This window comes from Thalassophryne amazonica, chromosome 8 (genome assembly GCF_902500255.1).
Source record: "Thalassophryne amazonica chromosome 8, fThaAma1.1, whole genome shotgun sequence".
NCBI classification, from domain to species: domain Eukaryota; kingdom Metazoa; phylum Chordata; class Actinopteri; order Batrachoidiformes; family Batrachoididae; genus Thalassophryne; species Thalassophryne amazonica.
Genome location: NC_047110.1, coordinates 88,706,089 through 88,721,098, shown reverse-complemented (window position 1 = coordinate 88,721,098; position 15,010 = coordinate 88,706,089). Strand labels below are relative to the sequence as shown.

General features: G+C 42.0%; 1 protein-coding gene across 1 annotated transcript in view; it reads left to right on the top strand.

Moving 5' to 3' along the window:
• The window catches only part of LOC117516058 (matrix metalloproteinase-15-like), a 31,016-nt gene extending 17,347 nt beyond the window's left edge, over positions 1-13,669 (top strand). Inside the window, exons 6-10 of the mRNA XM_034176935.1 lie at positions 2,602-2,999; positions 3,199-3,337; positions 7,880-8,030; positions 8,994-9,109; positions 12,589-13,669. Coding sequence (XP_034032826.1) covers positions 2,602-2,999; positions 3,199-3,337; positions 7,880-8,030; positions 8,994-9,109; positions 12,589-13,052 — 1,268 coding nt within the window. The 3' untranslated portion in view covers positions 13,053-13,669. The remainder of the gene's footprint in view (positions 1-2,601; positions 3,000-3,198; positions 3,338-7,879; positions 8,031-8,993; positions 9,110-12,588) is intronic.
• The last annotated feature ends 1,341 nt before the right edge of the window (positions 13,670-15,010 follow it).

Below are 15,010 nucleotides of genomic sequence, written 5' to 3'. Positions count from 1 at the left end.
TCATTATTTCTCTTGTAATTCCTGTTTAGTTGAATTTGGTTCTTTATTTTGTGGGAAGCCCTGCAAACAACTCCATTAAAGCCTCCCTCTGGTTTGTGCGCTAACTGGGCAGGTTTTCTTTTTTATGCATTCATTTTCTGCCCTTTCTTTTGTCCTGATCACATCTCTGGTGTCACATAAAATCAAAAAAACATCTGCTTCTAACAAACCCTAAATTGTATCACAGCACACACCACAATCTGCAACCCACTGATGTTTCTGCTCTGCAGTAAAGTGTTTTGGCGGAAGATCTACTTATTTTCCAAACTAGATGTGAGAAAGTTGTAGTTTTTCTGCTCTAAATACTGCAATATAAATGTTTTGGCAGAAATTGCATGGTTGAGCCTTTTATCCTTTTTGATGGAAGCTCGAGGAGCATAAACATTTTGATCGCTTTGTAGAATTTTTTAGATAGTGTTTATAGATTTGGAATTCTCTATTGTCTGATCGTCACTCGGTATTTTCCCAGTAAACACACCTCAGTCATAATCAGCCTGCAGAAATGGGATTCAAACCCACGCCTCCAGGAGAGACTGCAACCTGAACGCAGCACCTTTGATCGCTCATCCATCCTGACGTGTGTACTATACAGTGTTGTAGATTGTGTATGAGGCAATTCCACTGTAACTGGCGCATCATTCAGAGAATTTTAGCTATATGATTTATTGTATCCTTCAGAATTTATTTGATGGATTTTTAAAATTTCTGTATGATTATAGCGTACAGGTGATACCACAAGTACGACTTCAGAGAATTTGTGCAAATGTAAACTGAGAATCATATATCATATATATATTCAATCATATATATTCCAAATACGTCCCAGCTTTTACGTCTCTTGTTAAGTCTATCCAGTCATTCAAATTCCTTCTGCATAAATTATGAAGTATAAGTAGTGGAACAAATGCACTGTTAACAGACTAGCATTCACATTTATAGAACTAGAAGCACTCAGAGAGTGCAAACCTCCGCCAAGGCCATGGGGTCAATGACGCCATAACATCTACACGCCGTGGAATCATTGAACCTAAAAAAGTCTAACAATGATGTTTGCTCAGTAGTAAAAAAAGTTTCATCTGCTGTGACTGGATAGCATGTATCCTTAGCGCTTGGCATCACAGTTTATTGCACCTTTCCCAGAAGCTACTGTCATCTGAACACTGATATTGATATTGCATGTGCTTATAGACAAAAACAAATAAGAGACAAAATTCAATTTATTATTCAACTAAACTGCAAATATATGAATTTTTAACATTTATGAAACACTTCTCTAAACAAGGCCACAGGGTCACTGACCCTAAAGAGATTCCCTCCTTGGCACAGTGATCTATTTCTTTTAGTCTCTTTCTCTAAAATTGTATATAATAATCATTAGATTATTAATATATAAACAAAAATAAATTTAAGAAATATTACAATTTGAAAACAAATGCACCTGAATGTGATGACAGCTGCAACTGCTTAATGCTAACTTTTAACATTGAAAATGCCATAGACATGCTAACGCGTTAGCATCGTGATCCGGATCGTGATCCGGATCACCACTAAAATTTAATCACTTGTTCCTGTTGTCATTTCCAACCTCCTTGGCGGAGGTAAAAATAAATTTAAGAAATATTACAATTTGAAAACAAATGCACCAGAACGTGATGACAGCTGCAACTGCTTAATGCTAACTTTTAACATTGAAAATGCCATAGACATGCTAACATGTAAGCATCGGGATCCGGATCGTGATCCGGATCACCACTAAAATTTAATCACTTGTTCCTCTTGTCATTTCCAAACACTCCACAAAATTTCATCAAAATCTGCTCAAAACCTTTTGAGTTATCCTGCTGACAGACAGACAAACAAACAAACAAACAAACGCGACTGAAAAAATAACCTCCTTGGTGGAGGTAATTAATAGTAATCTTCCCAACCATCAGATAAACATCCTCTTGAACTATACATAATCATTGAAGCATGATCTCTAGACCTAGAGACAGTTCTTCTAGGTAAGCAATAATTGTTCATTCTTAAACAGGAAAATCACCCCTGAGGTAACATTTTCCATATAATATTCCCATATGGGAATATTTTTAGCTGTGCATTCATGTTCTTACAGCTGCTTTTACTCTGAAGACCCTGTAAGGGGAAAAAAGTGAAGGAAAAGGAAGGAAATCTTGCTGTCTCAAAGAGAATGCAACTTAAATTATGGGAGATATTAAAAACTCTCCACATGTTGGCTCCTAAATGTGTGGGACACGTGGGCTTTTCCTATTCTTAGCTCTAGCTTTGGGTCATCGTAACTTAATATGCCTTCAAGGCTGTGAGCTGTCGCTGGGTGTTGCACAACTGTCACTATCTGCACATATCTGTGTTTCTATCGCTAAGCAACCAACAGGGCTGATTTTTCCAAATGCAGCATGCTTGCAGTCCATGAAGTGAGCTTATAGCTGCTGCACAGAATGGAAAATTACATTTTTGTGTGTGTGTGTGTGTTTAGTTCAGGTTAAAACAAAGACAAAGAGGTTTGTTGTTCTAATACCCACACGTCTGTCTGTTCCTCTCCAGGTCCTCCTCTCCTTACTCATGCTCCTCCCACATCTGCTCCCTCACATGATGAAGAACCCACCAGTGAATCTCCCAGATCTTCTTCTCCTAAATATGAACCCACACCCTCTTCCTCTACGGACCCACCACCGACTTTCCCGCACCCAACCCCTGGCAAGACGGATCCTCCACCTCAGCCAGACCCGAGTCCAAGCCCCTCTGTTCCCTCCCCGACAGTCCTTCCGAGTACAACCCCCGTTGACATGGAGCCTGAGCCTGAACCTGTCACGCCATTTGTGAAAAAAGATGTTCCGCCTCCTCCACGGCCCCCCAAACAGCCAGACAACCACCCCCCGAACATCTGTGATGGGGACTTTGACAGTGTGACCGTGCTGAGAGGGGAGATGTTTGTTTTCAAGGTAAAAACACAAATGCATAAATCACACCTGACCTTTTAAATCTACAGTTCATTCCTAGTCTGCAAACTAACAGGATCCTCCTTCAGGTTAAAGCAGAACCTTGCAAAAGAAAGTGAGATAAATAATGCACAATGGGAACAGGGATTAAAGAAAACAAGACGAAGGACATCATCATTATCTTGGGTTCTTGCTTGTGCAGGGTCGCTGGTTTTGGCGTGTGCGGAGGAATCGGGTTCTGGATAACTATCCCATGCCGATATCTGTCTTCTGGATCGGTCTGCCCAGTGACATTGATGCAGCCTACGAACGCCATGATGGAAAATTTGTCTTCTTTAAAGGTACGTAACAGAGTATCACTAAGAAAGGGCTCTAACTTAATACAGGCACTTTGATGGCTGCAGAATCATTGGAGGTCCTTGTTGGAGTTTCTAATAAGCTGAATGTGGCGCTGGAAATTGGTGCATTAAATCCAAGCAGCTACCTCTGGTCCTGACTCCTCCCAAGCATGCACACCTTTGGGCAGAAGTTGGGAAAAGTAATTTTTTCCTGAAAGCACTTTGAACTCCCAGACACGGGAGCAGGCCTTAACTGTGCTTGGTTCTGGATGACCTGAGACAAACTCGGCACAATTCGGTGTAATTCCATACTCAAGTCTTTACATCTGGGGCTAATGCTTTCCATGCTCTTCATGAAAAGCGGATGCCGAGTTGCACCAAGACTGCACTGAGCTGACCGGAGCTTGAGTGCAAAGTGGCCGATGCAGCCAGGAGGCCCGAAGAGCTTCAGAAAAATGTAAACAACTAAAACCAGCATGAGTTTAATGGCTCTTTCTCACGTTTTGCTGATGCCAACTTCTCAGGAAAACATGGCGGTGAACTTGGGTAGGTGTAAGATCTGTTGTGAATTAACAACATGCTGAAATTTAATTTAAAAATTCACATTCACACTTTTCCTGCAAACCCTGTCGGCCCACTGCTAAATAATCATTTCCACCACCAAGGAAGAAAAAAACTGGAGCCGCCAATGCAGGTGTTCTTGATTTGAAAAAGAAAATAAGTCCTTTAAGCCAACATTTCTGCTTCTTAAACATTCGGAAAATGCAACTGCATGTGCAGAGAGTGTTTAGAGTGTGCGTCTTTGTGTGTTTCGATAAGTGCACCGCTGAGGTGATGTATATGTGATCGCTTTAGGCGTCTGGAACGAACGCTGTGGAGCGCAGCAGCTGCTGCTGGCCCAGTACACGTCCACGCCAGCTGAGTCCCGTGAGAGAGACAGACAGACACAGAGTGAGAGAGACAGACAGACAGAGATACAAAGAGCGACACAGACAGACACAGAGTGAGAGAGGCAGACACAGAAGTGAGACAGAAAACCAGCAGAGCGTGAGATAGACAGAAAGACGGACAGAGAGAAACACAGAAGACAGAGCACGACAGAGTCAGACAGACACAGATAGTGAGACAGACAGACAGGGAGAGTGAGACAGATGGATAAAAAGACAGAGACTAAGACAGAAACACAGAGAGTGAGAGAGACAGGACTCAGAGCGAGACAGACAAATAGATAAAGACAGAGCGAGTTAGACAGACAGTGAGACAAGCAAATAGAGAAATAAAAAGACAGAGAGACAGACAGACAGAGAGACAGACAGACAGATACAGAGGGGGAGACCGACACAGAGATAAAGAGACAGAAACACACGCACACACACAGATGGACAGAGAGAGACAGGAAATCAGAGAGACAGACACCAACAGACAGACAGACACAGAGAAGCTGTAGCTCATATCCAGGTTTGAACAGCTGCTGTACTTCACTTTTTTCACCTTTAATCATGTAAGGCCCCATTTAAAAAAACAAAACATTATTTTATCATCCTTGACATCAGAGACAAAGTGATGCAGGAGGGCAGATTTTATTTTATTGTTTCCTTTGAAACAGGTACCTACAACGTCAGTTCAAACCTCAAAAACGACACGTACAGCACCTGCATACCAAGTGAGGAACTGAAAATATCAGCTGTTTTTAAAATAAATCTTGTTTTCATGTTGAATTCAGTCAGTGTGCTGCACACTAGTAGCGTGATAAACACGTGTACTGTGTGTGAGTGACACAGAGCAACTGACTATGTGGTTGTCAATGACAGTCTTTGGCCAAAGTGTACTCGCCACCTAGTGGACGTGCCAGTTCTTGCAGCAGCTGTACCGCCGTCAATGAAATTCACCAAAATAAAAGATACAAGAAAAATGATGCGGGTCGATTTTGGCATGCGGGCGGGGAATGATAAACTAATGTTTTTTTTTTGTTTTGTTTTTTTATGGGGCCTAAATCTCATTAACATTCCAAATGATGATGATATTTGATTAAGCAAGTCATCTGGACTTTGAAGTATAAATGTCTGCATCTCAAACCAAACACCAGAGGGGAGTAACCCGGTGTGGCAGACCGAACGGTCCCCCCTAAAAGTTGGTCCGCCTGCCTTCATTGCATATGCGTCATTTGGGACTCTTTGAGTCTGACTCTCTTCACCCAAAGCAGTCAAAGGGAATAATGTGATTATCAACCATCAGATGATAAAGTAAAACCTCTTAAATCATTCTAAAGTCAGTTTTAAGCAGAAATGAGGCGATAATCGCGATAATCGCCTCATTTCGCTACTGATGCACTAAAATGACGTAGGCCCAACTGCACGTCAGATGTCTGCTGTGCAGCTGCTGCGCTCTGATTGGTCTGCCATCTTTTATTACGAAATAACGCTGAATTTATGTGGAAATTATTGTTGAACAAAAGCTTCAGATATCTGTCTCTGAGATAGATGATGACTGGAGTGCACTGGTGATAATCGGTGAATCACAGTTGATGCACAGAAATGGCGCATGCGTAGTGAAGGCAGGGTGGACTGATTTTTAGGGGGACCGTTTGGTCTGCGTCACTGGGCTTCACTGAGTTCAAGTCCTGCCTCATATTTGTTCCTTCCTGCCACTAAACCAGCCAATTCTAATTAGTTCTGCTCTTCAGGCAGCTAGACGAGTTAATGAGTGAAATCACCTGTTGGAGGCAGACAGGTAGAAACCACACACGGCCCAACTTTTACTCGCCGAAGCCGGGGTTTTCCACCGCTGCCAAAAACGTGCAAAAAATGCTCACTGTGAAACAAAACTGCAGATCAAAATGGCAAAAGTGCAATTGTGTTTACATCCATGAGCACAGATTAGTGATGACTCTCTGGCAGTGGAGCTGGAAAGTGGCTGGAAATGCGTTAAAGTTCCACATAAGGAATCCTGGAAAATTAACATCCTGCCAGCAGGTTGTACCTCAGCCGTTGAAGATGAATCCTCAGAATATCACTGACTCTCTGCCTTATTAATCCCTGCAGGCTGTAGAATTGCACTCCGTCAGTGTGTGTGTGTGTGTGTGTATCACACATTCTTCTGTCCTTTATAACTTGAAAAAAATAAGGGATTTTCACCAAATTTGAATTGGAAATGTCAAACGAGTGCATCCAGTTTGGATTTGGTCATAATCAGGTTTCACCAAACTGCTCTAAAGCCCCTTTCACACCGGGCCCACTTTAAGTTGCGTTGTGCGGCGTCATGATGACGCCACTTGGAAGCAACCCAATGCCGAGACGATGTAGTTCAATGCCACAACAGCACGAGGGACGCAAAGGACGAAGCAAATCGGACGCAATAATTAAACGTGTAATTTTTTTCTGCGTCCTGTGCTCGACGCAGAAATTAAATGGTTTCAGCGCAAGTCAGGGCAACGCGACAGCACTCAACGTGATTGGAAGCCACACCCTCACAATACAACGTTACCTGACACCAATTTATGATTCCTGCTGTGTTCTATTGTTCCTGAAGTATAAATCATGCAGGATTGTTTTTATACCGTGTACACAATGCAGTAAAACTACACGCTCAAAAAGAGCACAGAAAAACTGCTGATTGCAACCTGACAGCTGCTGCAGCGACGCGCTCTTAAATTCTCTCACAAATGTGTCTCTCTCCTTCTATGGTTTAAATAAAGTCCATAAAAGTCCTGCTCACAGACTGATTGCCAGAGACAGGACATGTCCACATCCAGTAAAACGTCCGGACATCTCCAGTCCACTCATGGATGATTCGTTTGCGCACGCACATGTGAACAATTAAAAGCTGCAGTTCCTCGCTCTTCGCTCCAACTCTCTCATAAATTGTGTTAAATAAAGGACAAAAAAGGACACAAGTCCTGCTCACAGACTAATTGCCAGAGACAGGACATGTCCACATCAAGTATAACTCCAGACATCGCCACATTTACACACGGATGGTTTGTTCACACGCGCGCAGCTCACAGTCAGAGGAAAAAAGATAAACTATAACAGAACTCAGAACGCAGACCTGCAGCTCTGCACAAGAACAAATATAAACTAGAAAAGAAGTCAGAGTGCAGAGTCTGTCTGCAGCCAAACTGTGCACTCTGACTTCTCTGTGCAGAGAACCTGCAGGCTGCGTCCTCACCTCCTCTCTGCCCCCTGCTGCGTGCACCTGACGCAGACATTCCTGCGTCGTCATGACGCCACAGGAAGCAACTCGAAGCAGACCTGGTGTAAAAGGGGCTTAAGGACCGGCAGGCTGTGATCCACGATTAGATCAGCAACACAGCTGGTTGTTTTCATTTCCATATACACAAAAGACATGCTTCAGTGAATATCACCTAAATTGATCAAACAACATGAAGCCAATGACTTGAATGTCATGGCGGGGAGATGCTCGGTGTGTTCTTGTTAACCCTCTCACACGGGGTTGGCAGGGAGGATCTCCTTGTTAGAATGGTGAAGAATAGTCTCCTCCTTTCTGTTTTCCTCCTCATGGTCTGCGGCCTTTCTCTGGGTCCAGATGACAGATTCTGGGTGTTCAGAGAGGCTGACGTGTTGCCGGGATACCCGCAGCCTTTACACGAGTACGGACAGGGGGTTCCGGCACACAGAATCGACACAGCGATCTGGTGGGAGCCCAATGGATACACATACTTCTTCACAGGAGACAGGTACAGATGCACAAATCCACAGCAACCACTGTGGGGTGACTCTTTTCAACACTGGTGGACATCTTAATGGAATGAAATATAATCCAATGAAATCTGACAAAATCATGAGCAAAATTTGAGATGTTTTTGATACATTGAATCACTATTACTCTGGTAGTTTTAAACTTTATAAAATGATTCAATATCATTATATCGTATTGTTATGTTATCACAAGATTGTTAAAACACAATTAATATACCTCTCAGTAATTTATTAAAAGAATAAAAGAAAAAAAAATTATTTAAAATGAATCTTGCAAAATCTAATTTAAAAATAGTTGTTTTATTGTTTTATTGTAAATTGCAATGATTGAGTGATTATAAAAGCAAACAAACAAAATGTAAACATGGTCATTGTTCAGACATAACAATAATAAACAAATAGTAACATTAGTCCAGGAAAGAACAGTTAACAGGAAGATATGTGGGATAACAAATTGTTTATTGGTTCTGAGAAGTATAGATAATATGTATGTTAAGGAGGGCTGTGTTAATGCATGTGTGTAATGAACTTTGTTTAGTCGTTATATGTAATGACCCATATACATTTAAAAATGTAATTTTGTTATTCTGAGACATAATGACCCTTATTTGGAATAAGCAGGTATAGAAAATGAATGAATACAAATTGAAATATGTGAAATATATATTATGAAACTCACTTCAAGAACAACAGTGGTATTAGAATAAAGTGGTATTCTGAATTGTTTTGATACCTAGATAGTATTTAAATTCTGTATGCCTTGAAAATACGTTGAATTTCCTTGAGATATCCAAAGCGTTAAAGGCCAAGGTTAAGACCTGGAGAACAAATAGGCCTGAAGGTGCCTTAAGACCAAGTCCGAATATCAAGGCACTACAACACTACAGTACTACACTGTGTGAGTATTCCTACTTGTTGGTGTTCTGCTTGCGTATGTGCAGATACTGGCGATACAACGAAGAGACCAGGACTACAGACCCAGACTTCCCCAAACAAATCAGCAGATGGGGCAACATCCCTCCCTCACCCAAAGGAGCCTTCCTCAGTGATGACAGCGGTAAATTGCCTAAAATCAGTCGTCACCTTTTAGAGTAAAGATTCATAAACCATCACAGAAACAACTTACAACAGAATAACAGCAGTAAGTGTTGGAGGCAAAAAATGTAGAAGATTAGAGGACTAGGACCATGTGACTAGTACAACTGCAGCAGGAGAGAGAGATAGATGGGTAAGGAGGTGATGGAGAAAGAGAAGAGTACGGAGGAATGAGCGTTCTGGTTTGAGGCTTGGCCTGCACTCGTTCCGTTGGAAATGAGATTTGTGGCAGTGCTGCTCTGAATGCACCAATCACATTTCAACTCCTCCCACAGTATTCTAATTTCAATGCAGAGTTGCTCACTCTGACAACAGCGCATGTGCTGCTTTTTGTACTTATTTTGCAACATTTGAATACGCACATCTTATTAATTATCTCATTATCAGTGTAGTTGAGGGTTTTTTTCTTTGCCAAAATCACTTTTTATGGAGGATGAAAAGGAAAGATCTCCTGGGCTGAGCCTGGGCCTCTCTGTTCAAGAAGTAAATCAGAAAGATAAATAAAAAAAACAAGACTTCATACCTGCCCTAATTTTAAAGGGAGAAAACTGCAGTTAAAACTGTAAATTATTTATAGTCAGGTTCGTTATGTAATTTCATTGGAATTTTGTGGAAATTAGTAAAACTAAATTGCCAATCAGAAAATGGGTGATTCCATTTTCCTGGAAGTCACCACGGCGTCCATCTTGAATTTGTAAAAATGGCACCTTCACATGGGAGTTTTTTTTTTTTTTAATATCTCCACTTCTAACCGAGGATCTTAATTCCATTGGCTAAATACACTTTTTTCTCAGGGTCAAGAAAACCAAAATGTATGGGAAAGAGTAGTGCAAACTAAGCTTAGAAAACAGGTGAGGCTCTGTAAGCAGCAGTATGGTTTCATGCAAAGAAAGAACTCTACAGATACTATGTTTGCTTTGAGAGTGTTGAAAACTGCATTGTGCATTTGTTGTCGATTTAGAGAAATCTTATGACAGGGCACCAAGTGAAGAGTTGTGATTTTGTATGAGGACGTTGTGAGTGGCAGAGAAGTATGTGAGGATGGTGCAGGATATGAATGAGGATGGAGAGAGATAGCGGTGAAGTGTATGTTAGGCATGAGGAATTGTTTCAAAGTGGAGGGGGATTGCATCAAGCATTAGCTCTGGGATCATTTCTTGTTTGCAGTGGTGATGGACAAGTCAATAGAGGATATCAAACAGCAGTCTTAATGGAATATTATGTTTGAAGTTGAGCCTAGGAAGGTGGAGGTATGCTCTGGAGAGAAAGACTATGAAAGTCATTCAGCACAACATGGAGTACATGTCATGAATGAGCAGGAGTATGGTGGAACAGTGACACGCAAGTAGAGGTGGTGGGTCACTGTTTAAAATAATAGAGAGGGTAGTAGAGAGGTGAAGGAGAGCACAGGCAGGATAGAGTGGGTGGAGAAAAGTGGCAGGATTGATTTGTGTTCAGAGGTGATCTGTAAGAGTGAAAGTTTAAAAGATGTTAGTGAATCCACAAATGACATTAAGAAATGCTTGGCTTTTGCCCTAGTGACCATTGACAAAATTTTGTCTAGGTTTTTGTTTTGTTTTGCCAATTTTAAAATAACAGCGTCTGCCATGTTCAGCAGACCTGTTGGTCATGGTGGTGGAGTTGTTGTGAAAGTGTAGGAACACGGACCCACAACAGGGGGCGCAAATGAACGGACAATGGAGGAAGTCAAATAACAACACTTTACTGTTGTGAATAAGCACAACAAACACGGCGAATTACAATTGTAGACAAGTAGTCAATTCACAAAATGTGTCACGTGGGCAGGCTCGAAGACAAGAGACGTCTGTCCAAAGCAGAACCGGAACCACACGATTTCCTCCGCCACCGAACCCCGGGAATACTGGAGCCGCCAAGTCCCGAACTCCCAGGTGGCCACTGCCTCCGCTTGTCGGATCTGGTACTGCTGGCGAGGAACAGAAACAGTTAGATGTGGGTGCGTTTGCACCCAGCAACACGTATGGTGGGAAAACCACCTCCACCTCTCGTCGGAAAAAAAGAAACAGAATATCTGCTGTCCAACACACACAAGCAACAGGTATTCCTGTCAGGAAGACAACACAGTCAGCTGAGAACTTTACCTCCTTGGTAGAGCGATATCTCGGCAAAGAGGTGGAGATGTCGTCTTGCTGATATACCACTGAAGATCAGATGAGTGGTGACAGCTGTCCTAGGTGATAAGTGACAGCTGTCACCCCGGCTGCTCCTGTGAGGCGGCAGCGCCCTCTGGTGCCTGGAGCCCGCACTCCAGGCAGGGTACCCTCTGGTGGTGGTGGGCCAGCAGTACCTCCTCTTCAGCGGCCCACACAACAGGAGTGCTCTCTTATAAGTGGACAGTGTCATATTTGTATTTGATGCCTCCAGCTTCCTTCGTCAATAACTTAGATGTGATCCCTTTCGGGCAGCAGTTTGGTTACTCCACAGGGGTGATGGAGCCTATCCCAGCCGTCACAAGGCGAAAGGCGGGGTGCAGTCCAGACAGGACACCAGTCTATCGCAGGACCACACATACTCATTCACACCTACAGTCAATTTAAAGTTTACAATCCATCTAACCTGCATGTTTTTGGAAGGGGAGGAAGCCAGAACACCCAGAGGGAACCCACACAAACACAGGCAGAACATGCAAACTCCACACAGAAAAGCCCAGGGGGGAAGCAATCCCACGACCTTCTTGCTGTGAGCCAACAGTGCTAACCACTAAGCCACCCTGCGGCCCAGTTTGGTTTTTCCTGGGTGGTAATTTTGGCATCCCTTCCTCAAAGATGTCAGCTTCCTACATATTAGTACATACGATTGTACAGCTATAAATCCTTTTGGTATAGCTCATAGGAAGGAAACTGACTTATTGAAGATCTAAAATTGTCCTTTGGAATTGTCTTTTTTTCCTTGCTCATTAAAGCAAAGAAGCCCTGGTTTTTCATTTAGTCCCTTAAATACAGCCGAAGGTTCTGCAATTAAACCCTAATTATGGCAATTAGTCATTCAGAAGCTTTTACAAGTAATTCCATCACTTTTTGGAATCTTCTGGAAACATCCGTGCTGTTTAAAGAGGAATTTATCTTGGTCTGTCGAAACTGCTGACCTAAAGAAAATCTGACACGGTGGAAAGAAAACTGAAATAAATCTTCTAGCAATGATTATAAAAACTTTATTTAGTAATAAAGTACATTTTCTAACTGACTTAACATGGATATTGTTTGACAAATTGGAATATGTGCTGAGGAGTTTGAAATTTTTTAGACTAAATGTATATAAAGTTGCGTCCACAACTGTAGCAAAGATGCACTAAAACAAAAGAATTACAAAAAAAAAAAAAACTCTTTACTGTCTTTTTTGTGATAGTGTATGACATTTAAAAAGGTAACACAAGTTTAAAAAAAATGTTGTCTTGTCATGCAGATTATACATATTTCTACAAAGGCACCAATTATTGGAGGTTTGACAACCGCCGGATAGCGGCGGACAAAGGCTACCCTCGCTCCATCCTCAAGGACTTCATGGGCTGTGTGGGGGTCCCTGAGCCGGATCAGGACAGAGAGGAACCAACAGACAAACCCGTGCACCCTGAAGACAGAGACGGAGACACGCAAGGAGAGCCAGACATGGACGGAGACGCTGAGGACAAGCAAACCTCGAAGCCAGACAGCACAGGAGACGAGGAGGACAAAGACAAAGAGGTGAACGTAGTTGTGACGGTGGCTGAAAATGAATCAAAAGTCATGACCCTGATCGTGGTGACAGTCCCGCTGGTGCTGATCCTGTGCATCCTCGTTCTGATTTACGCCATCCTTCGGACACTGCAGAATAAAGAGACGCCGAGGGTCTTGGTGCACTGCAAGCGCTCGTTGCAGGACTGGGTCTGAGATCAGATACAAAAGCAGTATTCATTTTGTAGTTGCAGATGGCAAAGTTTCAGTTGCGGCCTGGTGGGAAACACATATAGAAAATTGACGAGTTTGTTGCTCATTTGGACCTTGTTGATTGTGACGTAATGCTGTGTACCCGTGCAGGTACGTTTGGGATGCCTCGCTCTCTGTGTGCCTTCAAGATGTCTGAAAAAGTCACTCACTTTCATTTCGGCCTTATAACAGTGATCGTAGTAGGACGACTGTTTCCATTTGTTCTAACTGTATGTTGTCCTCACAGTGGAGGTTAATCTTTAGTATAAACACACAGTCAGTACTGCACATACACAAGCACATGTCTGCATGATTACCAGCACGTCTTCTATATGTCTGAGATGCCTTTTCCATTCCTGAAATATTTGTGTGTAGCAGATAATTTGCACTTTTGATGTAAAATTTCTAACTTTGTTGTTGATTGTTGTTTTGTTGGGCTTATCCCCCCCCTTCACGCAGCCCTTTTGTGTGAACGTAGTGCAGCAGGTAACTGAAATAATCTTTCAGATGGTGGCACCAAACATCAAATTTGGCATTGAATAAATAAATAAATACTCCTAATAGATACATCCATTTCAAAATGAGCAAATATTTGCACAAAAACAATACAGTTTATCAGTTTGAACATTAAATATTTTGTCTTTGTGGTGTATTCATTTGAATATGGGTTGAAGACAATTTGCAAATCATTGGATTCTGTTTTTATTTACATATCACAAAACGTCCCAACTTCATTGGAATTGGGGTTGTATTACTCTTTTGAAAAAGCCCTCAGGCCACTCATATTTTCAATGGCTGCCATTCTGGCATATTGAATTACACAGAATCCCACCACGTGGACCAATTTGGATGATGTTGGTGCCCAAAAGTAGAGTTTGTTTTTACCACGCAGAACTAAGTCCTATACAGGCCCCAAGGCTCATTGGACTGGTGCTTATATATCATGCAAATGTCATGGCAGGAAGCAGATGAGAGTCTACAAATCCCCCTGAACGGGACACCGGTCCATCACTTCACCATGGCTGGTACCCATTAAGAGCTGGTTACACTGGAATGATGCAGATCAGGTGTCTTGTCCAAAGACAAAGTGAGGTAGCATGAGCATGAATCATACCAAGGTCTACACAGAGGTGGAAAAAGCCCAACTTCAGTCAGCAAATGTCCTACCACATATTTCTTCCATCCATTCCACCCATTAAACCTGCTGATTGTATTTAATTCAGTTCTTTAGGCATGTACATGAGCGAATCAGTGAAATCACCTGTTTTAGGTTCACAGTTAGAAGCCATACATGACAGGACTTTTACTCACTGAAGCTGAGGTTTTCCAACTCTTATCCAAGAGAACAATCTGCTCTACTGTCAGCTGGGTCCATGTGCAGCCTGTTTGGCACGCTAAAATAATGACGTTTGAGTTCAGGAATGGCTTGAGGAGTTCCAAAGTTGGATTTTACATGGTAAAAAAAAGAAAAGAAAAAGATTTGATTTGATGCTAGGATTTTCAAAGTTGGGCAAGTCTGTGCAAGGTGGCCATCTTGGAAACTGGCTGCCAGTATGTTTTTGAGTTTTATTTTCTTCAAAAGAGCAATGTTACATTTGCTAAATTTGGTGCTGGTACCACAATTTGAAAGATTCCCCTGAAATATTCTGTCATCTGCTACACTAATACAATCACATATAATTGCACAGTTGTCATGTGATCTTAAATAGCCTTACTGCACTCATCCTTCTATGTGTTGCAGCACCTTAAAGTTCTTTCTTTCTTTTTTTTTATTGTAGCAGCAGAAATAACTGGATGAGTGTTTGCTGTTCCACAGCCGGATGTGTTTTTATTATTTTTTGTCCTGTTTTTCGTTAAGAAGTCAGCAGATTGATGGCTTATAATTGATTTCAAGTGTTCCACGTTCGTTGCAGATACAGTGC